Source organism: Anomaloglossus baeobatrachus, chromosome 5 (assembly GCF_048569485.1).
Source record: "Anomaloglossus baeobatrachus isolate aAnoBae1 chromosome 5, aAnoBae1.hap1, whole genome shotgun sequence".
Lineage (NCBI taxonomy): Eukaryota > Metazoa > Chordata > Amphibia > Anura > Aromobatidae > Anomaloglossus > Anomaloglossus baeobatrachus.
The window spans coordinates 524139268-524161569 of record NC_134357.1 but is presented as its reverse complement, the minus strand read 5'-3'; the positions used below and the strand labels follow the sequence as shown (position 1 = coordinate 524161569).

Below are 22302 nucleotides of genomic sequence, written 5' to 3'. Positions count from 1 at the left end.
ATGAGATTATCACACATCAAGAAACTTCCTTTTCACACTGAGATCGGTTTATAACAGAATCAGGAAGCAAATCTTGCTTATATACAGTAATATTTATGATTCACAAGCAGGCTGCAAGGATCAGTAAATAAACTACATTCATTGCTTATAAGCAGGCTGTATATAAGTGCTTTTACTTTAACCAATGCTATTCATAAATAATGCTCACATGAAGTAACAGCTATTGTTTCAAAACAGACTGTAGAGACTAGCAATTTATCCATGCTCACTTGTAGTGAGTTACATTTGTTCACAAGCAAGTTGTACATAAGGAGTACTTCTCCCATAGCGAGAGATCGCTGCTGAGTCATAGGTTTTGTGACGTATCAGTGATCTCATCTGCGATCTCGCTGTGTGTGACACTAAGCAGCTACCTGGATCCTGCTGTGAAATCGCTGATCATTACACACTTTCTGGTTCATTTTTTAGCTCGTTGGTCTCCCACTGTGCAGCACACATCGGCGTGTTTGACGGCGCGAGACCAACGAGCACCGACTCTGTAAGCGGCATAACCTAGCTCCCTGCACACGTAGCTAGGGTACACATCGGGTTACTAAGCAATGCGCTTTGCTTAGTTACCGATTATTTTACCCTGGTTACCAGCATACACCGCTTAGCGCTGGCTCCCTGCACAGTAACCAGGGTAAATATCTGGTAACTAAGCAAAGTGCTTTGCTTAGTTGCCTGATATTTACCCTGGTTACCAAGTGACAGCTCACCAGCGACCATGTAGCGACGCAACAGCGATCCTGACCAGGTCATATCGTGGTCGGAATTGCTGGTACGTCATTTAGTGAAACGGTACCCTAAGCGCTCCTAATCTAATCAGGTCTGTTCAACAACTATTTATAATTTAGTTATAATTATTGGACTCTTTTAGAGAGATCATCTTGTCCATGCTTAGTTCAACTAAACATCCAAGCAGTCTACAAATTCTACACAGAGGTAGATATACCACAGTCTCTGATTCCAGTTTATCTTTTTCAGCGCAATAATTCTATTTACATTTTTTACAGCATACAGGTATCAATATCTGCATCCCATTCATCAGTATTCACATTAAAAGGTAAATATTTATTGGATATTTTTCAAGAATGTTAAGCGCGGTGGATTTTTTAGCATTATTTCAATGTTTTTCAGGAGATATTCACACAAAATCCCTACATCTACAAGCGGCTTCATTCATATTGGTACTTTTACAGACAATTGGGCGCTGGTGGTTTTCAATTTGTAAATATATTATAATATATATTTTCGGTGGGAGGGAGAGAGGTATACTGTTAATGCAAAACAATTGAGAGATCAGCCATAGATGTTTGTGTTACATTTTGCAGAGAGGAGTTCTAGCTGGAAGAGGCCATAGTGGTCTGCCCCGGTTGAAACATAAAAGATAAAATGAATTTTTAGACTGAGACATCACTTGTGAGTATCTAGAGTTTTTCCTATACTTTTTATACTGATTCCGCCTACTATATGCTCATTGTATGAGGGTAATAGTGTTAATACTATATCAGTATCGTGGTATTCAGTCACAATGTAGTGGTAATATGTGGTCTGGTCATGGTTTACCAGTATTTATCCCAAGTATGTGATTATTGTTTTTAGGTATAGTAGGTTTTGTTCTTTAGCAGGATGGTAGTTATATTCAGACACTGATATGTGATCACGATGTGGAAGAATTACTTGTCTTTAATGTAGGTATATAGATTTTGGTGTGTGTGTGTGTGTGTGTTTGTTTTTTTTTTTTTTTTTTTTTTTTTTCTTTCAGCAATAGCAGGAGAATACTTGTTCAGCAACATTGAGTATTAGTTAGACTGAGAGTTTTGTTATTGCTGTGTTTTTCTGTCAAGTTACTTTTTTTTTTTTTTTTTTGTTACAGGCTGTTAACAGACTTCATCAATGCTACTAGGGACCCACGCAACTGATCACCATGTCAGTGGGACCAAAGGACTCTAGTTATGCTACTATTGGGATACTTTGCTATGCTTCTATATACTGCATTGTAATCTCCTATGACGTAAAATGTTGGTTTTGGGCTACATTAATGTGCCAAGGTGATTGGGGCCTTTAATAAGGAGGTGTAAGTGGTGGAGGGGGATCTTAACTGACACGTGAACTGACAAAGAATAGAAAAGAGAACACTAAGTTGTCACTAAAAACTAGGAGTTCCCAAAAAGGGTTTATGAAATGTTATAATCATAATTAATATGCGGCTAGAAGGTGATTAACACCAAGGTGCCAACTAGTGTTAATTATTTGTTACTGGGGCATTTCCTAGTAATTATGGTGTAACTACTTTAAATTACGTTATATTTAGTAGAATCTGTGACCTCTCTGCACTTAATCGATACTACTCACCTGTGTGGTTATCTGTAGGAATTTCTTCTATACACCGCTCATCACTCCTCACATATGTCCCTGTAGTATTAATAGGAGTCAGGTCTTCAGCCTGAAATAAATAATATAAAAGTCACAGACAGATGAAGTCACATTTATGATCAGCTCTAATCCTGCCATCTCCACCGCTCTCATAACACCAGTATAAAACATATAATACTGGTGGATAAAACAAGACTGAGCACAAGACCTTCACAGCCGTCTACACATTGTAGGGGAGAATTCATGACGCCTTCTCAATCTACCTGATGATCCTGAGGAACATTGGGCTTTTCTTGTTTACAGTCCTGTAGAAGAAGATGGGAACATCTCTCTGGTGTTGTCCTCTCACTGGATAGAACTGTAGGAAACACATACAGGGACTGAATTCATTCTTTACGTATAGATAATTATAGGCCGTGAGTATGTAGTCCTATTACCTGGTGATGTGAGGGGTTGGGGATCCTCCATCATGACGTCCTTGTACTGATCTTTGTGTCCTTCTAAATACTCCCACTCCTCCATGGAGAAATAGACAGTGACATCCTGACACCTTATAGGAACCTGACACATACGATGATACCGTCATCCCTCGATCCCTTCATAACATTACTGTATAATGTCCCAGCATTCCCACCTCTCCAGTCAGCAGTTCAATCATCTTGTAGATGAGTTCTAGGATCTTCTGCTCATTGATGTCCTCATGTATCAGGGGGTGCGGTGGAGGCCCCGTGATTGGGCTCAGGGGTCTTCCCCATTCCTCAGACACAGGGTCCTGACAGCGCTCACTAGAGGTCTTCTTCACTACTGTGTAATCCTGGTAATGGAGAGACACATTAATAAATCTCACTACAGACATTTCCAGAGTCCTCACCTCTCCAGTTCTGTCCATCTGTTATTCCCATAGATAAGAATGATGTAATGTGACGTCATCAGAATCTCTCACCTCTCCAGTAAGCCGGAAGAGGATCTCTAGGGTGAGGTGTAATATCCTCTCCACCATCTTGTCCCTGTCCCTATCCATCCTTGACAAGTCAATCAGGAAAATTCTCTTATATAGAGAAATCCACTAGAGAATTTGATATTGTAGGACCCTGAATGGGCAGAAGATGGAAAATCATAAAGAATCCCATGTACTAATCCAAATTACTGGAGGAGATAAGGAGAACATATGAGATAATATATCGTGTATTCCTGATGCTGCTTTATGCGGCCCACAGGCACAGTAGACTCCTTGACAATCGCAGCCCTGTCCAGGGGGCTGCCAATGTCTGTGCTTTTCTAACCAATAGCAGACATCATATTCTGACAGAGCTGACGTCGTGGTGATCCATTAAAACAGTCCTCGCTAAACATTGGCCTATACTGAAAATGGAGTCTACTCTGGCAGCTAATCTGTCTGAAATTCCATTAATGACCGCAAGACGCTCTAAAATATTGAGGATTTACTAGTGAACAGACATTACATTCCTCAATTAACAAAGCCCTTTGGTTCTGGTGGTCCCATTCATGGCTATTTTCCCTGCAGCCACTGCCTGGAGTACGCCAATGTGCTTCGCTGTACTATGTTCAGATCGGCTGATTGTAACTACAATATCAATTAATACATTTCTTGCAGCAGTACCCATGTGATTTACTATGCTACATGTGGTTGACTGAAGATTTATATCAGCCTGAGACCTGAGGGTCAGGATACAGGAACATTTAAGAGACATTGGTGCAGCCGGGGATGGTGGTTGACCTCACTACACTTAAAACTCTACCCTGCCACTTAAAAGAAACATCATTGCTGCAACTACTAGTCTTTAAAAGTATGTGGGATTGATTTGATACATGGCGGCATTAGAGGAAGAAACCTTAAACTATTCGCTCCAAAGAGAAACTAAATGGATAGTCTCTGGGCACAATGGTCTCCAATGGCTTGATTGAGACACTCAGCTTTCCTTCTTTCCTCTAGACCTCTCCCACCACCACAAATGTCAGAATTTTTTTAAATTTTTTTTCACACATCTATGTTAATCTTATTCTGGTAGAGTGTATGTATGTATGTATGTACATATGTATATATATATATATATATATATATATATATATATGTATGTATGTATGTGTGTATATATATATATAATATATATATATATATATATATATATATTCTCATGCATGTTCTTGTTACCTGCCAGAACCTCACAATCTCCTATATCATCCACCTAAAATACCCCTATCTATGACATGTACATCTGTTGTTCAAAATCAGGAGTCTCGTATGCAACACTGTTTTGATGTTCATCATTTCTATGTTTTTCACATTATTATTTGACATGTACTTCTTGTATAAATATCTTCTGATCTTCAATTATATATATTTACTGCCCATAGGAATTAATGGGTACATGCCTTTCCTGTAGCTCTGTGCCCTTTCGCCCTCCCGGCATCTTGGATGGATGTATGCATGCCTGGGAGCCATGGTGACTTATCCCTGATCCCACACATGCACACTACACCTTGACGCCTGGTGGGAGAATGGTGAGTACGGGCTTCTGGGTGCGCATGCACTGAATATATTGATTCCATTGGTTGGATACACAGACACGTGATCTTGGCATATGTTTTAAGGTTCTGGCAGGTCACAGTACATTATCCCCTTGAGAAAACGTTGAGACTTCATACCTGAAACGCGCATTAGGGCTCTTTGGGGGCAGTTGGCATTATATGCAGTTATCCAGGTACTAATTATATCCATGCCAATTATAAACATGTCTGGAAGTTTCATGTATTGCTACTATGACCACAGTGTGCATCATATTTGCTTCTACCCTCTTTATATCACAGCCAGTGTCTTTGACTCTTTTTGTATGTGTGCCTGTCACTATTTTTTTTTTTTTTTTTTTTTATATATGTAATTATCTCTAATAAAATTGTAAGTTTATGAATATTTAACTTCCACTTTTTATTTTTTGTATGAAGACGAGGACCGTGATCCTGCACATAAATAAAAGAGGAAAAACCAGTGTGGGGCACATTACTACAAGATGAGGACTAAAATGGGGCATTATTACAAGAAGGGGTCAAGGATGGGCACATTAGAAGATCAGGACCAGGATGGGACACTTTACTACAGGATGAGGAGCTGGATGGGCACATTACAAGAAAGGAACCAGGATGGGGGAGATTACTACAAGATGTTGTCCAAAATTACTATAGGTTTCTAATTGTAAGATGATATTACTTACAAGGAGGGGATAAAATGTAATAAGAAAATTCAAAAGAAGGCATGAGAAAAAAAGTTACTAAAAATGCTGTTATATATACTAAAGCAAAGTGCTCGGCTGTTATCACATCTGTAATGACTTGCGCTATAACACAGTACCATAACCCCTACGATGAATGCCATTTAAACAAAATAAAATAAACAAGTGAAAAATTTTCAAAATTAGTGATCAAAAAAAGGTCACAAATGTCATCTTGTCCTGCAAAAGATGCGGCAATTCCCCCACCCAAATTCAAATTTTTTTTAATTTTTTTTTGTGTACCCCATATATCCAGCCGCATTTGAGACCTCTAATGTAGATGTTGTTGTCCTCAATGTCAGTGTCAGAGTGATGAGACAAACTGTTCAGCCATTGCCTACGCTGAACAAAACTGATGACTAGAGATGAGCTCGGTTTGGAGGGCAGAGTCAAACCTTTATACAAGGTTCGGTTTGTGACACTGACTTGATCCGAACCTCGATGGAAGTCAATAATTGGGCAGTTCATAGCTCCAACCATATGCTGCCAGCCATAAGCAGAACATTTCCAGGGGAGGGTGCTCGAGGTTTTATATAAAATGTTTTTTGTGTGTGTGCAGATTTTTACCCCCAGTGCGAGATGTTCAAACACTGACCAGGGCTGAATATCCAACATACCCAAGCACAGCGCTGCTCTCTTGAGTGGTTTGCATTCAAGCTTCGAACCTGAACGTTTTTTTTCTTTTTTCAAACTCCGAACCATCTCTATTGATGACCGCAATAAAGAGGCCAAAAAAGATACACTGTCGGACCACAAGCCAGATGGGAGGTCAAAGTAACTCCCTCGGCTTCATTACAGTGAATTTTTCTACTGGGAATTTCTTCTGAAAAATTTTTTTCAGAGATTTACACATAATCCCCAGTGTAAGTGCTGAGTGTAGAGCGCAGGATAAATATAAACTTGACATACTGCGATCTTTGGGAAACAGAAGAATTTGCTTTTTTTTTTTTTTTTTTTTTTTTCTTTTTTTCTTTTTACTTCACTCACTGTGTGGTATAAATGATTAGTTCAGTATGATTCAAGCAATACTAGATTTATATAGGTTTTTTTAAGTTTGGCTACTATCATTCTAAAAAATGCTTTACTTTGTGAAAACAAAAACAAATCTATAGCCTTCAAAATTCGGTGATGAAAAATGTATTTTTCTGCTGATAGTCATGTGAGGGCTTGTTTGTTTTGCATGATGAGTTTGAGTTTTTATTGGCACCATATATTGGGCCACGTCATTTTTTATTGCTTTCTATTCCACTTTTGAGGCAAAATCAAAAAGTAACTGTAATTCAGGGATTATTTTATTTTTGCAACCGTTTTATTCGTCGAGTTAGTACGACTTATTGATTTTATTTTTTTTTTTTTTTTGCTGCTTTTACACCATAAAAACTATTTTTATAAAAAAAAAGTGTTTGCATTTCTGTATTCTGACAGCTATAGCTTTATTTACTGACAGAACTGTATGGCGACTTGAATTTTTGCGAGACAAGATAACTATTTCAGCTATACCAGTTGTATATGAATTTTATTCCACTTTTTGTCACCTTTCTGAAAAGTTTTTGCTACACTTTTTTTTTTTTTTAGTGTTAACTGAAGGCGTTAACTAGTTTTTGTTTGTTGATTTGAGTTGTTACAAATGCGGCAATACATAACATGTACCGTTTGTTGTGATCCCAGGGGGTGCTTTCTGTAGCTTGGTGACACAGGTCGTCACCATGGCAACGATCAGCCCCTTATGATCACCTCATTGGGGCACCAATCTGAGGGGAGAGGGAGCGCAATCCCTTTCGGAATCCCCTAACTACTACCATGGATATCCATTGTAGAATTTAAGGGGTTAAACAGCTAGGGACAGGCTGGGGACCACCATTGTCTGAGAGCTGGGGCTCGGCTGTCAGAAAAGCAGAGTCCTCAGTGTCAATCGTGTCGGCACAGCTCCTGAGCCCTTAAGATCGCTAGGACATACCGGTACATCCAAGGTAGGTAAGCCCTTCCCCCGACAATCAGAATGTGCCGGTACGTCCATCTAGAGTCTTGAATGGGTTAACCACATACGCCCACAATTTAACATTTTTGAGCTTTCATTTTTCTTACACAGCTTATTTATTTGTGCTTATACATTGCCATAAAATTCTTACTTTTATGTAATTTTGAACAATATCATTCACTTTACAATATACTGTACTGAAAAAAAATTCCAAGTGTAGTGAAATTGCAAAGAATTAACCCCTTAACGACCGCGAACCGTAAAATTACATCCCAGCGATCAGCGCCGATCCTCCCCGGCTGCCCGTGGCAGCCGGGGAGGATCCGCGCATATGTCAGCTGATTTGCCCAGCTGATGTGTGCCTAGCAGGCACCAGCAGATCCGCAGTCTGCCCGTACCTGTTAACCCCTTAAATGGCGCTGTCAAAAACGCCATTATAGTAGCGGTAGAAGTTTTCGCCACCCGACATTAGAAGTTTCATGATCACTTGGATCTGATGGTTGTCATGGTAGCACAGGATCATGTGATGACTCCTGTAGCTCACATGATTCAGGTCCTGTAAACAGCAGCCGAGTACTGCAGGTTACAAGAGTTGATCACTTCTCCCTATCTGAACGGTGCTGCTGATTGGGATAAAAGAATGAGCGATCAGACTGCTGATACTTATAGCCCCCTAGGGGGACTATTAAAAAAGAAAAACCCCAAAAGTTCAAATCCCCCCACCCCCCTACCCCCACCTTCGCCCCAGTGAAAATTAAAGGGCTAAAAAATATACACACTTGATATCACTGTTAAGAAATGCCCAATCACAATATGAAATCAATCGGATCGGTAAACGACGTAGCGGCAAATAGAATTCCTAACTCCAAAATTAAGGGTTTTTTTTTTTACCACAAATTTTGCGCAAAATGCAATAACAGGCAATCAAAGCATAGCATCTGCTCAAAGAATGGTACCACTAAAAAGTCAGCTCGAAATGCAAAAAATAAGCTGCCATAGAGCCCGAAAAATGAGAATGCTACTGGTCGTGGAAAATTGTGCAAAACGTGCGGCACTGTTTTTGGACAAACTTCAGTTTTATTTTTTTTTTTTTTACCCACTTTAGATAAAATAAACCTTTCATCTAACGTTGGTGTCTACGAACCCGCACCGACCTGAGGCATCACACCGACACATCAGTTTTACCACGTAGTGAACACTGCATAAAATAGCTCAAACAATCATGCAATTGCACTTTTTTGCAATTTATCTGCATTTGGAATTTTGCCGTTATTCAGTACACTATATGGTGAAATTCATGATTTCATTTAAAAGTACAACAAGCTCACATGGCTATATTAACGGAAAAATAACGTTACGGCTCTTGGAGGAAGGGTGTAGAAAAAAACGGAAAGCGCAAAATCGGCTGGTCGTGAAGGGGTTAAAATCCACCAATGGTTTTGTTTCTACAACTTTCATTCATTGGTAAAAAATGACCTGTTAATGTTGTTCTTCAGGTCAGAGTACGGAGATACAAAACGTGTGTGTGTTTTTGTTTAATTTTTTTTTTTTTTTACGTCTAAGTTTTGCTGCAGAATTTCTGCAGCAAAAATAATGAGCATGTCACTTCTTTTCCGTTGGCACCTGCGGTTTTTGCCATAGATAATAGTGAAAAAACGCAGCAAAGCGCGGGTGCGTTATTACCGCGGTTTTTGCAGCGGGTATGGTATTCTGCCAGAGGGGGCGGATTTTTCTTAAGAAAAAGTTATTTCCCAGTGCGCACAGAGCCTAAATGCTTTTCTTTCACATGTCCTGACTAGGGATGAGTGTACCCGAACTGTAAAGTTCGGGGTTCATTCCAAACAGGTGCCTGGGTCTTGGAGTCTAGCATGGACTAAAAAAAAAGTCTGTTAATAAAGTTTGTTGAAAGCCTGCAGTGCTGCCAATCAACAAACTTTATTTTATTCAGAAGTTGCCTGACCCCTATGCAGAACAATAAAGATATAAAAAAAAAAAAAAAAGTGGGCTCCAGCCTATTTTTGATAGTTTGCGCAAGGGCACGTTTCCACTTGCGTACCGCTTCCGAAGCAGGAGCATCGGAAGCGATATGCTAATGACTGCTGCAGATGTCAGCCGAGAGTCATGCGACTGTGATGCGATCTTGCGATCACATCACAGGAGCGGAGAAGAGGGAGGGAACACTTTCTCCCCATCTCCTCCGGTGTCTGACTCTGCGTGTGCTGTGTGATTTTACACACGTAAGCCGAGACTCTATGCAAATCGCACGATGCTGCAATTGCACCGAGAGTCAGATCCATGTGAACAAAAAACGAGACAGAGGAAACTGTCTCCTTGTTTAACACTGGGGCGAGTGCAATCCGTTTTGCGTTTTGGTTTTTTTTTTTTTTTTTTTTATCGGATCACCCTCGCACCAGGAAATCGCAAATGGAAAAGCGCCCTAAAACAGGCAACTGCAGGCTGCAACCCTCAGCTGGCAGCTTTACCTTTGCTGGTTATCAAAAATAGACGGGATCCCAAGCTGTTTTTATAATCATGCAAATAAATAATTTAAAAAGAAGGGAGTCTTTATTAGAATAAAGTTTTATCGTCCACCCCTCGTGTCTGTTTTATAGTTACCGGGGTGTCTGATAGATGCCTATCCATTACTGGGAGGGGCCAAATAACCATGGGCCTCCCAGCCTGATCATACCAGCCCCCAGCTGTATGCTCTACTTTGTCAAGTTATCAAAAATAGAGCAGAGCCCACAACATTTATTTTTTTTTGTTTCTAAATTTTAAAAAATAGCTTTGGATCTCTATTTTTTATAACTAAAAGTGACAATTCTGGCATTACATTTTATTTTTCTTATTTTGTTATTTAATTTGTCGTTTTAATATTGTTATACTTTTTTTTTTTTTTTTTTTTTTTTTTTTTTTTTTTTTACATGATCTGCCCCAAACCCCCCCCCTTCAAGTTTAAACTTTTAGAAATTTTTAATTGTTTAATTTTTTGTTTTTCCAATATTACCGTATATTACAAATTAAAAACTACTTTTTACAACATCAGAAAAAAAATCAAGATTTTAGAACTATCATACTCCGTGTTTTTTTTTTTTTCTTGACTAAACATAAAAACTGCTAGTTTTTAAAACTACAGCGTGTGAATAATTTCTGCATTTTTTTTTTTCGCCATCAAAGGCAAAGAATACAAAATGCTACAAAAAGCAACAACTGTGTTTTTGTTGCTTTTTTTGATGAAAACCTAGCTGTAGACCAATGACACACACAATCTGCACCAAAAGCGCAGCAAAAAAATTTTTTTACCAAAAAGTAGAAAAACTTGCTTTTTGTTGGTAGCTTTTTTACTGCAAAGAGAGCATGTGTTAGTTGTATATAAAAAAAAAGAAACAAAACAGCAACATTCGAAAATAGTCTTACTCAAACCTGCAATGTTTTGATTGCTTACACTGTATGCAGCAATCCTACAATATTGTACACTGGGTGCAGAATTATTAGGCAAGTTGTATTTTAGCGGATTTTTTTTATTATTGATCAACAACTATGTTCTCAATCACCCCAAACGGCTCATAAATATCAAAGCTTAATATTTTTGGAAGTTGGAGTGGGTTTTCTTTAGATTTGGCTATCTTACGACGATATCTGATTTTGCAGGTAATTATTACTGTGCAGAATTATTAGGCAACTTAATAATAACCAAATATATTCCCATCTCCCTTGTTTATGTTCACAAGGTAAACCAATATAACTGCACAAAAGTTAGAAAAAAAACATTTCTGACATGCAAAAACAAAAGCCCAAAAAATTAGTGACTAATATAGCCACCTTTCTTTATGATGACACTCAGCAGCCTACCATCCATAGATTCTGTCAGTTGCTTGATCTGTTTACAATCAACATTGCGTGCAGCAGCCACCACAGCCTCCAGACACTGTTCCGAGAGGTGTACTGTTTTCCCTCCCTGTAGATCTCACATTTTATGAGGGACCACAGGTTCTCTATGGGGTTCAGATCAGGTGAACAAGGGGGCCATGTCATTATTTTTTCATCTTTTAGACCTTTACTGGCCAGCCACGCTGTGGAGTAGTTGGATGCATGTGATAGAGCATTGTCCTGCATGAAAATCATGTTTTGTGTTTTTGTTTTTTTTTAACGATACTGACTTCTTCCTGTACCACTGCTTGCAGAAGTTGTCTTCCAGAAGCTGGCGGCAGGTCTGGGAGTTGAGCTTCACTCCATCCTCGACCCGAAAAGGTCCCACAAGTTCATCTTTGATGATACCAGCCCATACCAGTACCCCACCTCCACCTTGCTGGCGTCGGAGTGGAGCTCTCTGCCCTTTACTGATCAGCCTCTGGCCCATCCATCTGGCCCATCAAGAGTCACTCTCATTTCATCAGTCTATAAAACCTTTGAAAAATCAGTCTTAAGATATTTCTTGGCCCAGTCTTGACATTTTATCTTATGTTTCTTGTTCAAACTAAGGTGGTTGTTTTTCAGCCTTCCTTACCTTGGCCATGTCCCTGAGTATGGCACACCTTGTGCTTCTTGATACTTCAGTAATGTTGCAGCTTTGAAATATGGCCAAACTGGTGGCAAATGCATCTTGGCAGCTTCACGCTTGATTTTCCTCAATTCATGGGCAGTTATTTTGCGCCTTGCCCAACACGCTTCTTGTGACCCTGTTGGCTATTTGCCATGAAACGCTTGCTTGTTCGGTGATCACGCTTCAAAAGTTTGGCAATTTCAAGACTGCTGCATCCCTCTGCAAGATAACAGAAAGCGAAGGAGAGAGGTGTTCAAATGCCGCGCCAATAGATCACTTAAGCAGATGTTCAGATCAATGTCACTTTAAGTGATCCATTGGCGCGGCATTTGAACACCTCTCTCCTTCGCTTTCTGTTATCTACCGGTTTTGGTGGCTGCAGCCCTGGATCGACATTACATGCGTTTACAGTAGTTGTGACTTTTCACAACTGCAATTGGTGAGTAATTTGACCCCCCCCCCCTCTCCCTGCCCCACATATATTGGGGTAAGACCCTATTTGCGCTTGTTTTTCCACAGTCTCTCCCCTTGCATCCTTCTGCAAGACATCTCACAATTTTGGACTTTTCAGAGCCCGTCAAATCTCTCTTCTGACCCATTTTGCCAAAGGAAAGGAAGTTGCCTAATAAGTATGCACCCCTTATATAGGGTGTTGAAGTCATAACACCGCACCCCTCCTCATTACAGAGATGCACATCACCTGATTTACTTAATTGGTAGTTGGCTCTCAAGCCTATACAGCTTGGAGTAGGACAATATGTATAAAAAGTATCATGGGATCAAAATACTCATTTGCCTAATAAGTGTGCACACAGTGTAGTAGACACAGAAATTGCGGTCCTCATAAGAGGCTGTGACTAAGCTTCACAGGAGTAGAGATGGCAGATTCAGGGGTCCTAGGAAGATCCATAGCGGCTATTAGAACCCATTGGATCCCTACAATCGTGTTCTGGGAATCCAGCAAAATGTTGTCTAGCCAGTAGGTTCAATTAGTTTATTAACACTAGAACTACTGGACTCGTGACACCTATATAGAAATATATGGTGCAAAGTAGTCAAAATGACTACCTCAGTAGTTCTAGTGTTAAAGGGGATTTGTCAGCAGCATTTCACACTCCAAACTATTTATATGTATATGTGGTTCTTTCAAAGACAAGTTGAGCAACTCCTCTAGATGGTCAGTTTATTACTCTATTAATGAGAAATCAAAGTTTTATTTAATTTTTATGCAAATAATCCTCAAGAGCTATGGTAGATCTGATGTCTCTGTCACTTCAGCTCCTTTCCCGCCTCCTTCTCCTCCATACAGAAAGAATGAGATTACTATTATTTTTAGGTCTCCAACTCTTTGATCACATTCGGATCCTATAATGTCCTGAGCGCTGATATTCTGCTCCACAATCTCCACCTCCGCGGCCAGTGCCCTCGTTACAAGACTGACACCACCAACATCTAATAATAATAATAATAATAATAATCTTTATTTCTATAGCGCCAACATATTCCGCAGCGCTTTACAATTCAGGAGGATCATATACAAACAAGTAACAGTTATAGAAATACAATATTTAGAGCAAAAAAAAAAAAGAAAAACACAACCCTACTCGTGAGAGCTTACAATCGACTCATGGGAAATCCCTTTATTATCAACTATTACAGGAAAAACCAGGAACATTACCCGACACCTCCATTCCCTATAATCTCCACCCCAGAGAGAAAGCGTCATCTGTCCCCAAACCCAGAGTGACCTCCCCTGTATACATGAGCACACCCAGCTGTATATTACTGTATATATACACATGGCAGAGCTGGGGGAGGGGACACTATCTCCGGGAATGGAGGGGTTACTGCACCCAGTAATGGGGAATCTCCACATACCTCCACCTGCAGAGCCGCACACTAGATATATGGTAGATGCTAGACTGTATGGGCTCCTTTCAGGTATGATGTCATTTCATTACACCCCTATCACATGACAGGGGCGTGTCCTTATGGCTGTTCTGTGCTTTCAGGACCTGTGATGATGTCACATGAAGGGGAGGAGTCAGGGGGGTCACATGATCAGCTCCTCAGTCAGTGTATGCAGGACCTGATGATGTGTGCAGAGTGGACGTGTGTGTGTACGACTTGTACAAAGCGAATCTGCATGTGTATGACATGTACGGAGTAGAGCCGTGTGTGTATGATGACATCTTCTTGTTTTATGGTATTGTGTATTACAGGATTGGGGGAAATGGCTGCTCTCTCATTGTATCACAATGTGTCATGATAGCAAGGGACATGGGTCCCCTATACTGTTACCGTCTTTCACACAAGGGGATCCTAGGCTATTCCTAACCTCCGGATTACCCCTGATGGTGGAGATGCCGGAGCACCGTGCCTTACTATGCTCCTGACCAGAACTAAACTATTGCCCCTCCATCGGCGATATTTGTAAAAACCTCCTTGTAACAGTACACCTCCCTCTAAAAGGGGCCTGTGGATCCTTAGGACTTGTTTTTTTCCGGCTAAATTAACTGCTCAGATTGAATATCGGAGGCTGGTAGCCAAGTCCTTTCCTCGGGACCATAACCCAGCCAATGAACCAAATACTGCAACGACCTGTGCATGAAACAGGAATCAACAATTTTTGAAACCTGAAACTCTAATGACCCATTGACGAACATTGAAAGTGGCGGTAAGCGAAGAGAGGTTCAAGAATCCAGCTATGTTTTTAACAGAGACCTGTGAAAAACATCATGAATTTTAAATGATGTCAGTAGTGGCAGATGGAAATCCACAGGATTAATGACTGCAGTAATTTTATATGAACCAATAAACCGCAGTTCTAACTTCAATGAAAGTATTTTAAGTTTAATGTTCTTGTTAGATAACCACACCAGATCACCCGCACAGAAGTCCGGACAAGGCACACGTCTACAGGCAACTGTGACACCCTGGACTAGCCAGGTAGTCACAGACATAACACACACCCCCTTCCCTAGACAGTCACAACAGTCTAACAAAAACCCTTGTTTCCTCCCTCCAAGGTCTGATGTCCACACCAAGTGGGGCGGAGCCAGGTGGTTGGCCCCACCCACCGAGGAGTTCACAGGTCTGGAGGCGGGGAAAAAAGAGAGATTTGTGTAGACAGTGAAAGTGAGAGGTCAGAAACTGTCGGTGTCTGGGTAGGGGCCCAGACACAAACAGCAAGGTTGGCATATGGTGGTGGCTGTCTGCAGGAGTTAGTGGATCTCTGCGAAACCGTAGGACCGGGGTCGGGCGGTGGCCCGCCGGTACCGAACCGGGGAGCGGAGTTAAGCTAAGCACACAGGCAGGGCCATCGGACCCCGACTAGGCTTGGAGCCGCCGACAACGGTCAAATCCGAGTGTGACCGGAACCCCAGGGGTTTCCCAACAACCAAGACCCGACAGAAGGCAACAGTCCACACCGTGAAGATATACAGCCACCGCCATAGGCTAGAGATCCAAGGGCCAGCGCCTGCGGGCAAAACAGGCTCCTCCGGTACCTATACTCCGGGGAGCGGACTACCGGTGGAAAACCACAGGAGTCAGAACATTCTAACAAGGTGCAGGGAAAGACAGCAACCATCACACTATCCGGGGAGAGCACAAAAGCACTGCAGCCGGCTGCAGGACCCGTCCATCCAGCTGTTTGGTTTACCAGAGACTATGTCGTTGACTGCCTGAGTGAGTACACCAGTGCCATCCGGCACCGCGCTGCGCTGCCCCTGCAACCCTGCATCCCAGCTATCCAGCCTCCCCGTTACACCACCGGGCCCCGGGATCACCAACTCCTACGAACGGAGGGGACAACATCCTAGCTGCTCCCTACCATCGCTCCCGGGATCCCAGTCACCAGCAGCGGTGGTGTCCATTATCACCACGACCCGTGGGTGGCGTCACGAACTATCTCCCTAACCAAACCACCCCCTTTTCACTCGTGGACGAGGAGCGCTGCTCGAGTCCCCGGGTCCAGCCCACCACTCGAGCCACCGAGCAGCAGCAGAAGCCCCGGACCCGAGCGTGGCGAGCGCTTCCCCTCCGCCCGCGACACAACCTCACATTTATATTTAGAACTCATGTCACACAGATATTGCTGAACCTTCTCCGATGTAGATGATAAAGATGAGACAAATCCTCCCCAGATACCCCAGACAAGTGTTCCTCCTGAACGTACAGAACTGGGGATGCCGACCATAGAGACAAAACTATGGTGAAACCCCAGTGGTTTCATGATGCCGATTATTAAAAGAATATTCAGTGAGAGGAAGGAAAGACCACTCTTCCTGATTATCAGGTACAAAACAAAGTAAATACTGCTCCAAATTCATATTTACATGTTCTGTATGCCCATTAGACTGCGGGTGGAACGCCGAAGAATGAGAACTTAATCACTAACCGAGAGCAAAATGCTCTCCAAAATTTGGCAATGAACTAAGTTCCTCTATATGATACAATATCAGAGGAGACTCTGTGGAGTTTAACAGCTTCATGACCAAAGGCCTGAGCTAAAGTCTTGGTATTAGGTAAGGATAATAAGGCGATATAATGTGTGATTTTAGAAAAAGTATCCACAATCACCAAAATGACCGTATTACCAGCAGGAGAGTAAATTCATTTATAAAATCGAGAAAAATGTCTGTCCAAGGTTGACTGGGAACACTCAAAGGGTGCAAGCATCCAGAAGAACAAGAGTGAGATGCCTTAGGCTACTTTCACACATCCGGTTTGAGCCGTGCGGCTCAATCCGGCTGTGAAACCTATGCAACGGATGCGCATCCTTTGCATAAGTTTTTATATGCGGCCGGTCCGTTTTTTTCCGTTTGCGGCACGCTACTGAGCATGCGCAGTGGAAGAAACCGCATGCGGCGGCCGGATGCGTTTTTTCCACATCGCGCCGCATCCTGCGTCCATAGGCATGCATTGAAAAATGCGCCGCAGCGGCCGGATGCGGCGCGATGCGGGTTTTTTGCCGGCGCAAAAAACGTTGCAGGCAACGTTCCATCCGGCCGCAGCATCGGCTAAATCTGCCGCATGCGGCAAAAAACGGACCGAACGGAAGCCCATGCGGCACAATACGGCACTAATGTAAGTCTATGCAAAAAAACCCGCAACCGGCGGCAAAAAAAAACGGTTGCGGTTTTTCTGCAGAGCGCCGTATTGTGCCGCAGAGCAAAAACCGGATGTGTGAAAGTAGCCTTAGAGTACGCACAGGCAGACACATAGGCCACTACATCCCTCCAAATTTTGGGCCATCAAAAGGGACACAACAAGATATCTAGAGTTCCCTTAACCCCAGGGTAAACAGCAAGAACAGAATCATAATGTTTACCCAAGACATTAAGTCAAAGATTCAGAGGGAGAAACTACTTGTTCACTGGAACCCCAGACGGCAATTCATATTGAGCTTCCATGATCTCAGATTCAAAATCTGTACTGAGCACGTCTGAAGAATGGGGACAGGTTCCTCACTGGGTTCCCCTCCCCCTGGAAATCTCCTGGACAAAGCATCGGCCTTAGTATTTTTAGAACCAGGGAGATAAGTTACAAAAAAATGAAACGTATTGAATAAGAATGACCACCAAGCATGTGCCAGTGTAATACGCTTTGCAGATTCAAGGTAGAGATTTTATGGTCGGTAGTTACAGTAACCGGATGGATAGCTCCCTCCAAAAAGTGTCACCATTCCTCAAATGCTAATTTTACCACAAGTAATTCTCTGTGCTATCAATATCGTAATTGCGTTCTGCCAACGATAGTTTCTTAGAGAAAAAGGGGCATGGACACAGCTTACCAAGAGACGGATCCTGAGACAACACAGCTTCTACACCCACTTCTGAAGCATCAACCTCCACCGTAAAATGCTGAGATTCATCAGGCTGTATCAATACAGGTGTCGACAAGAAGCATTTTTTAAGATGGTAAATGCATACAAAGCACCCTCAGATCATTTCAAGAAGTCTGTACCTTTTAGTCATGTTATTAAGAGTTCTTGCTATGGCAGAAAAGTTATTAATACATTTCTATAATAATTTTTAAAACCTGAAAAAACATTGCAGAACCTTAAGGTTATCATGATGGTCCCATTTTAATAAAGCCTATAATTTAGTGGGATCCATCCGAAAACCTGCCACCGAAATTATATACCCCAAAATAGGAAGTTCCTGTACAGCGAATACACTCTTATCAAGTTTAGCATACAACATATCAACACCGAGAATTTGTAGTATCTGTCTGACATGTTCCATATGAGACCCATAATCTCGTGAGTATATGAGGATGTCATCTAAGTAAATGATTACAGTCTTTCACAAAATGAGATAAAAAACCTCATTAACAATGTGTTGGAATACTGCAGGTGCAATTGGTAAGTCTGAATGACATCACCTGGTTTTCAAAATGCCTCTCAGGAGTATTAAAGGCCGTTTTTAACTCATACCTGTTTGACCTGGATCAGATTATAGCCCCCTAAGTTCAGGCTTCCGTTTAGCACTGGCAATCTGATTAAAAAGATCAGAAATGAGTGACAGAGGATAAGGATCCCAAAACGTTATGTCGTTGAGCTCCTGGAAGTCTAGGCACAGCCGAAAACACCATATTTCTTTTTGACAAAGAACAATCCAATTTAGAAAGTGTGCCTCTTCGCTAAACTCTGTGTTATGTACTCTTTGAGAATTGAAGTCTCAGGACCACACAAATTATATTTTGCTCCCAGGATCAACCTTATGGTGTAGTCAAAAGGCCTATGTGGCAGCAAGTCCTGACTTCCTTTCTCTGAGAACACATCACGAAAGTCAGAGAGAGGACCAGGAAGGCTTGTGGTGATTGCCAAAATACAGGTTTCCAAACAGCGGCCTTTACAATATGTACTCCATTTCATTATCTCCTGAGTCTGCCAATCTACGGTGGGGTTATGTAAGGCTATAGCCAGGGAAACTTCAAAATCAATTGTGAAGGAAGGCCCTTGAGAATATAACATGATATCTGCTCTGTATGCAGTACCTCTATATTGAGTTCCAGCGCCTGTACACACTCAACACTCCCCCCCCCTCCGAGTAAGAGATGAAGAATCAAATCTTCAATTCCAGCCCTTTGGAGTGAGCAAACTGTTCATCTATCATGTTCACCCCTGATCCATTGTCTATAAAAAACCGTAGAAGGAATTTCTTGCCTCCAAGCTTAACCCTGGTGGGTATTAAACATGAAAACACCATTGTGTGGAGGACATACATAGACCCAGGTTGGGATCCCTCAAACAACCTGGATCAAGGAGCTTTCCGACTACCGTCTTTCCCTGGGCATCGAGGGGCAGGCACTGATAAAGGATAAAGTGTCCCTTTTTCCAACAGAAAAAAACAGTCTCCGTCCCTTTTTTAGTGGCGTGGAGGTTCTCCCCTCATGGGACGTACCTCCAAGCTGCATAGACTCGGGTGAGGCCTCTGAAAGTAAGGCAGGTACAGAAACACCCTCTCCCGATGATTTAGAATCAGGGGTGCTCTGCAGAAATCGGCAATCAATACATATTACTAAGGACATAGCACACTCTAAAGAAGTAGCGGTCTCCTCTATAACCAACGCTTCCTTTACCCTCTTTGACAACCCCTGGAAAAAGTGGCCTTTCAGCACACAGTCATTCCATTGTGTATACGTGGACCAGCACCTGAATTCAGTCCAACAATCCTGTAAAAGCAGATTCCTCTGTTGCAGTGACTGGATTTTAAACTTGGCTAATGGTGTTCTATGCGGATCATCATAGATGAGCCCGAGTGCTGAGAAAAACCCGTCCACCTTCAAAATGGGCAGGAGTGTGATTGCAACAGAGATAAAAACAGGGAAAAAGAAAAACTCAGATACACTGCAAACTCATGTCTTGCTAAATTCTACTAAAAAGGGGGCTGAAAGCCCGTACTTACGAAGCGCTCACTGATATCCTAATCAGGCACGAATACTAATATTCTTTATAGCAAGATACTATTTATTTTAATAGCACATGAATAGTTAATGGTACATAGGCATTTAGAACTATAGTCATAGAATCTTATACAATAACAGAAATATGCATCAACATTACCGTTTGTTGTAGCAATCCTTTCACATCGGAGGGAACTCGAGTTAATGATAAGGAAACAACATGGCATCTTGCATCACAGGAACAGTGCGTACGTACACTTCAATGTCCTGGAAGGTTTCCCTTAACATTAAGCGAGTCCAGTGTATTTTTATAGGAAAACTTTGTAGGTTGTGTTTAAATGGTCACCAGCATGTGACAGCTGAGTCATGTTCATGTAACTTGACCACAAACTGCTGTGGGCACCAGCAGCTTCCTGCACATTTACTTGTACATCCTGCCAGTTGACAACTGACCGACCACAGTTGACCATAGTGTTAGTGAAATATTGCAATGAGCCGTAAATTTCATATGCAAGCTTCCTTAAACCTGTCTTTAAGCCAACCACAAGTTTCCGGTAAGTGGAACTGTAAATGTTACTTCCTTATTATCGTGAAACTGCTTCAAAACCTGTTTGACATGTATTCTTTGGTCATAGAAATTGGCTATAGAGAGGACATCTCTTTGATACTGAATTATTGATAGGTCAAATAATATCTGGGATCACTCCTATCTTTTGATTATGATCCCTATCTAATCAAATTCATACTTCAGTCATATCACATTGGTATCACAACTCACAGGAACAAACTATAAGAAACTAAGAAGAAAAGCAAGAGAATTAAGGCAGCAACAAAAGGACAACAAGGGTTAACACCACAACTGTTCACAGCAATAAAGTACTACAACCACCAGTAGGTCTGGATCATAACTTCTTACCAGACCAATATGGAGAAGCTATAGCTGGCATTAATGGAATTGTCCAGCCAGCATATATAGAGGAGAGGAGCGAATGTGACTAGCTCCCCCACAGCATGCGATCAAAAGGAGACTAACAACCAGCTCAGCAGAGATTAATTCCTGCTAGCCTGCCTAGGAACTACAAGTTGGTTGGTCGATGCCCAAGTCTCCCTGCGCTGATCACAGACATGAGAGAAGTTATCAGGCAGAGTGCCAAAATCTGGATTCTCCACAGATCCTGACACCACCGTGACAATCAGCGAAGTTGGTAAAAACCTCCTTGTGGGCCATTGGTCGCTAGTTCAATCTGACTGCATAATTTTCCTCTGAATTATGTAGTCAAAGGAGCTAAGGCAATACACATTTGACAGACAATCCGCATTTAATAAATAATAGGGCTTGGATCAATCTGACATGAGACAATGGCTAACTTGTCTTGATTTACCAAACAAATGAACCATACGTCTGGCCTAATTAAGGACAGTTCACCCCAACACAAGTCGCCGAATCATCACAATGTTCTCAACTGGATTCGGATCAGGAGAATATGTGGGCACAGGTAGACAGGTATTTTCCTGCACCAGGAGTAACCCATTGCACTAGTGAAAGATCTGAAAATGGCTCAAAAGATTTAATCTCTAAACACTTTTCACAGTAACGTGCTCATTGTCAGCAGAATAACTTGGATCCTGGTTCGGCAATGCTGGCTCCAGATCTCACCTTTGTGGTGTTCCCTGTGATGGGAATTGTCTTTGAGGATCCAGTCTAGATAACATCCTTGATCAAGCATCTGAAGAAAAGAAAAATGTTCTTACCGATTCAAAAGTTTGTGTTTTTTTTTTGTTTTAAGCAAAGGAGATGCTTTCGTAACTTCAAAAAAAAATATTCAGGAGACCAATAAAAATAATGAAGTTCAGTCTTCCAATGGTTGGAAGTCTTAAGGATCCAAAGGGAAAATAGTCTACAGCTACGCTAGCTTCAATGTGACTGCCCGTGTATCATAGCAAAAAGAAAACAGTTGCAAGTCTGACAAGACTATGCCAATATAAATCATCTCTGCTGTTGAATAAGGCTGTCACTGAAGCTAAAAATGAATAATCATATATTGGGAATCTTGATTCTGGAAATTTGTAGCTAAAAGATGCATAATTTGTATATAGCAGTAAAAGAACTCAAGAGATGGCAAACTTTTTTTTCAGCTGAATAAATGATCTCTATACTGTAG

The 22302-nt window shown here is 41.6% G+C and overlaps 1 protein-coding gene across 1 annotated transcript in view; it reads right to left on the bottom strand.

The window, feature by feature from the left end:
• The window catches only part of LOC142312887 (uncharacterized), a 206464-nt gene extending 184611 nt beyond the window's left edge, over positions 1-21853 (bottom strand). Inside the window, exons 1-8 of the mRNA XM_075351872.1 lie at positions 21798-21853; positions 18669-18729; positions 18024-18108; positions 13551-13678; positions 3053-3232; positions 2856-2979; positions 2682-2776; positions 2398-2488 (exon numbers count right to left, since the gene is read on the bottom strand). Of these exons, the coding sequence (XP_075207987.1) occupies positions 2398-2488; positions 2682-2776; positions 2856-2979; positions 3053-3232; positions 13551-13678; positions 18024-18108; positions 18669-18729; positions 21798-21853 (820 nt within the window). The remainder of the gene's footprint in view (positions 1-2397; positions 2489-2681; positions 2777-2855; positions 2980-3052; positions 3233-13550; positions 13679-18023; positions 18109-18668; positions 18730-21797) is intronic.
• Positions 21854-22302: the final 449 nt, after the last annotated feature.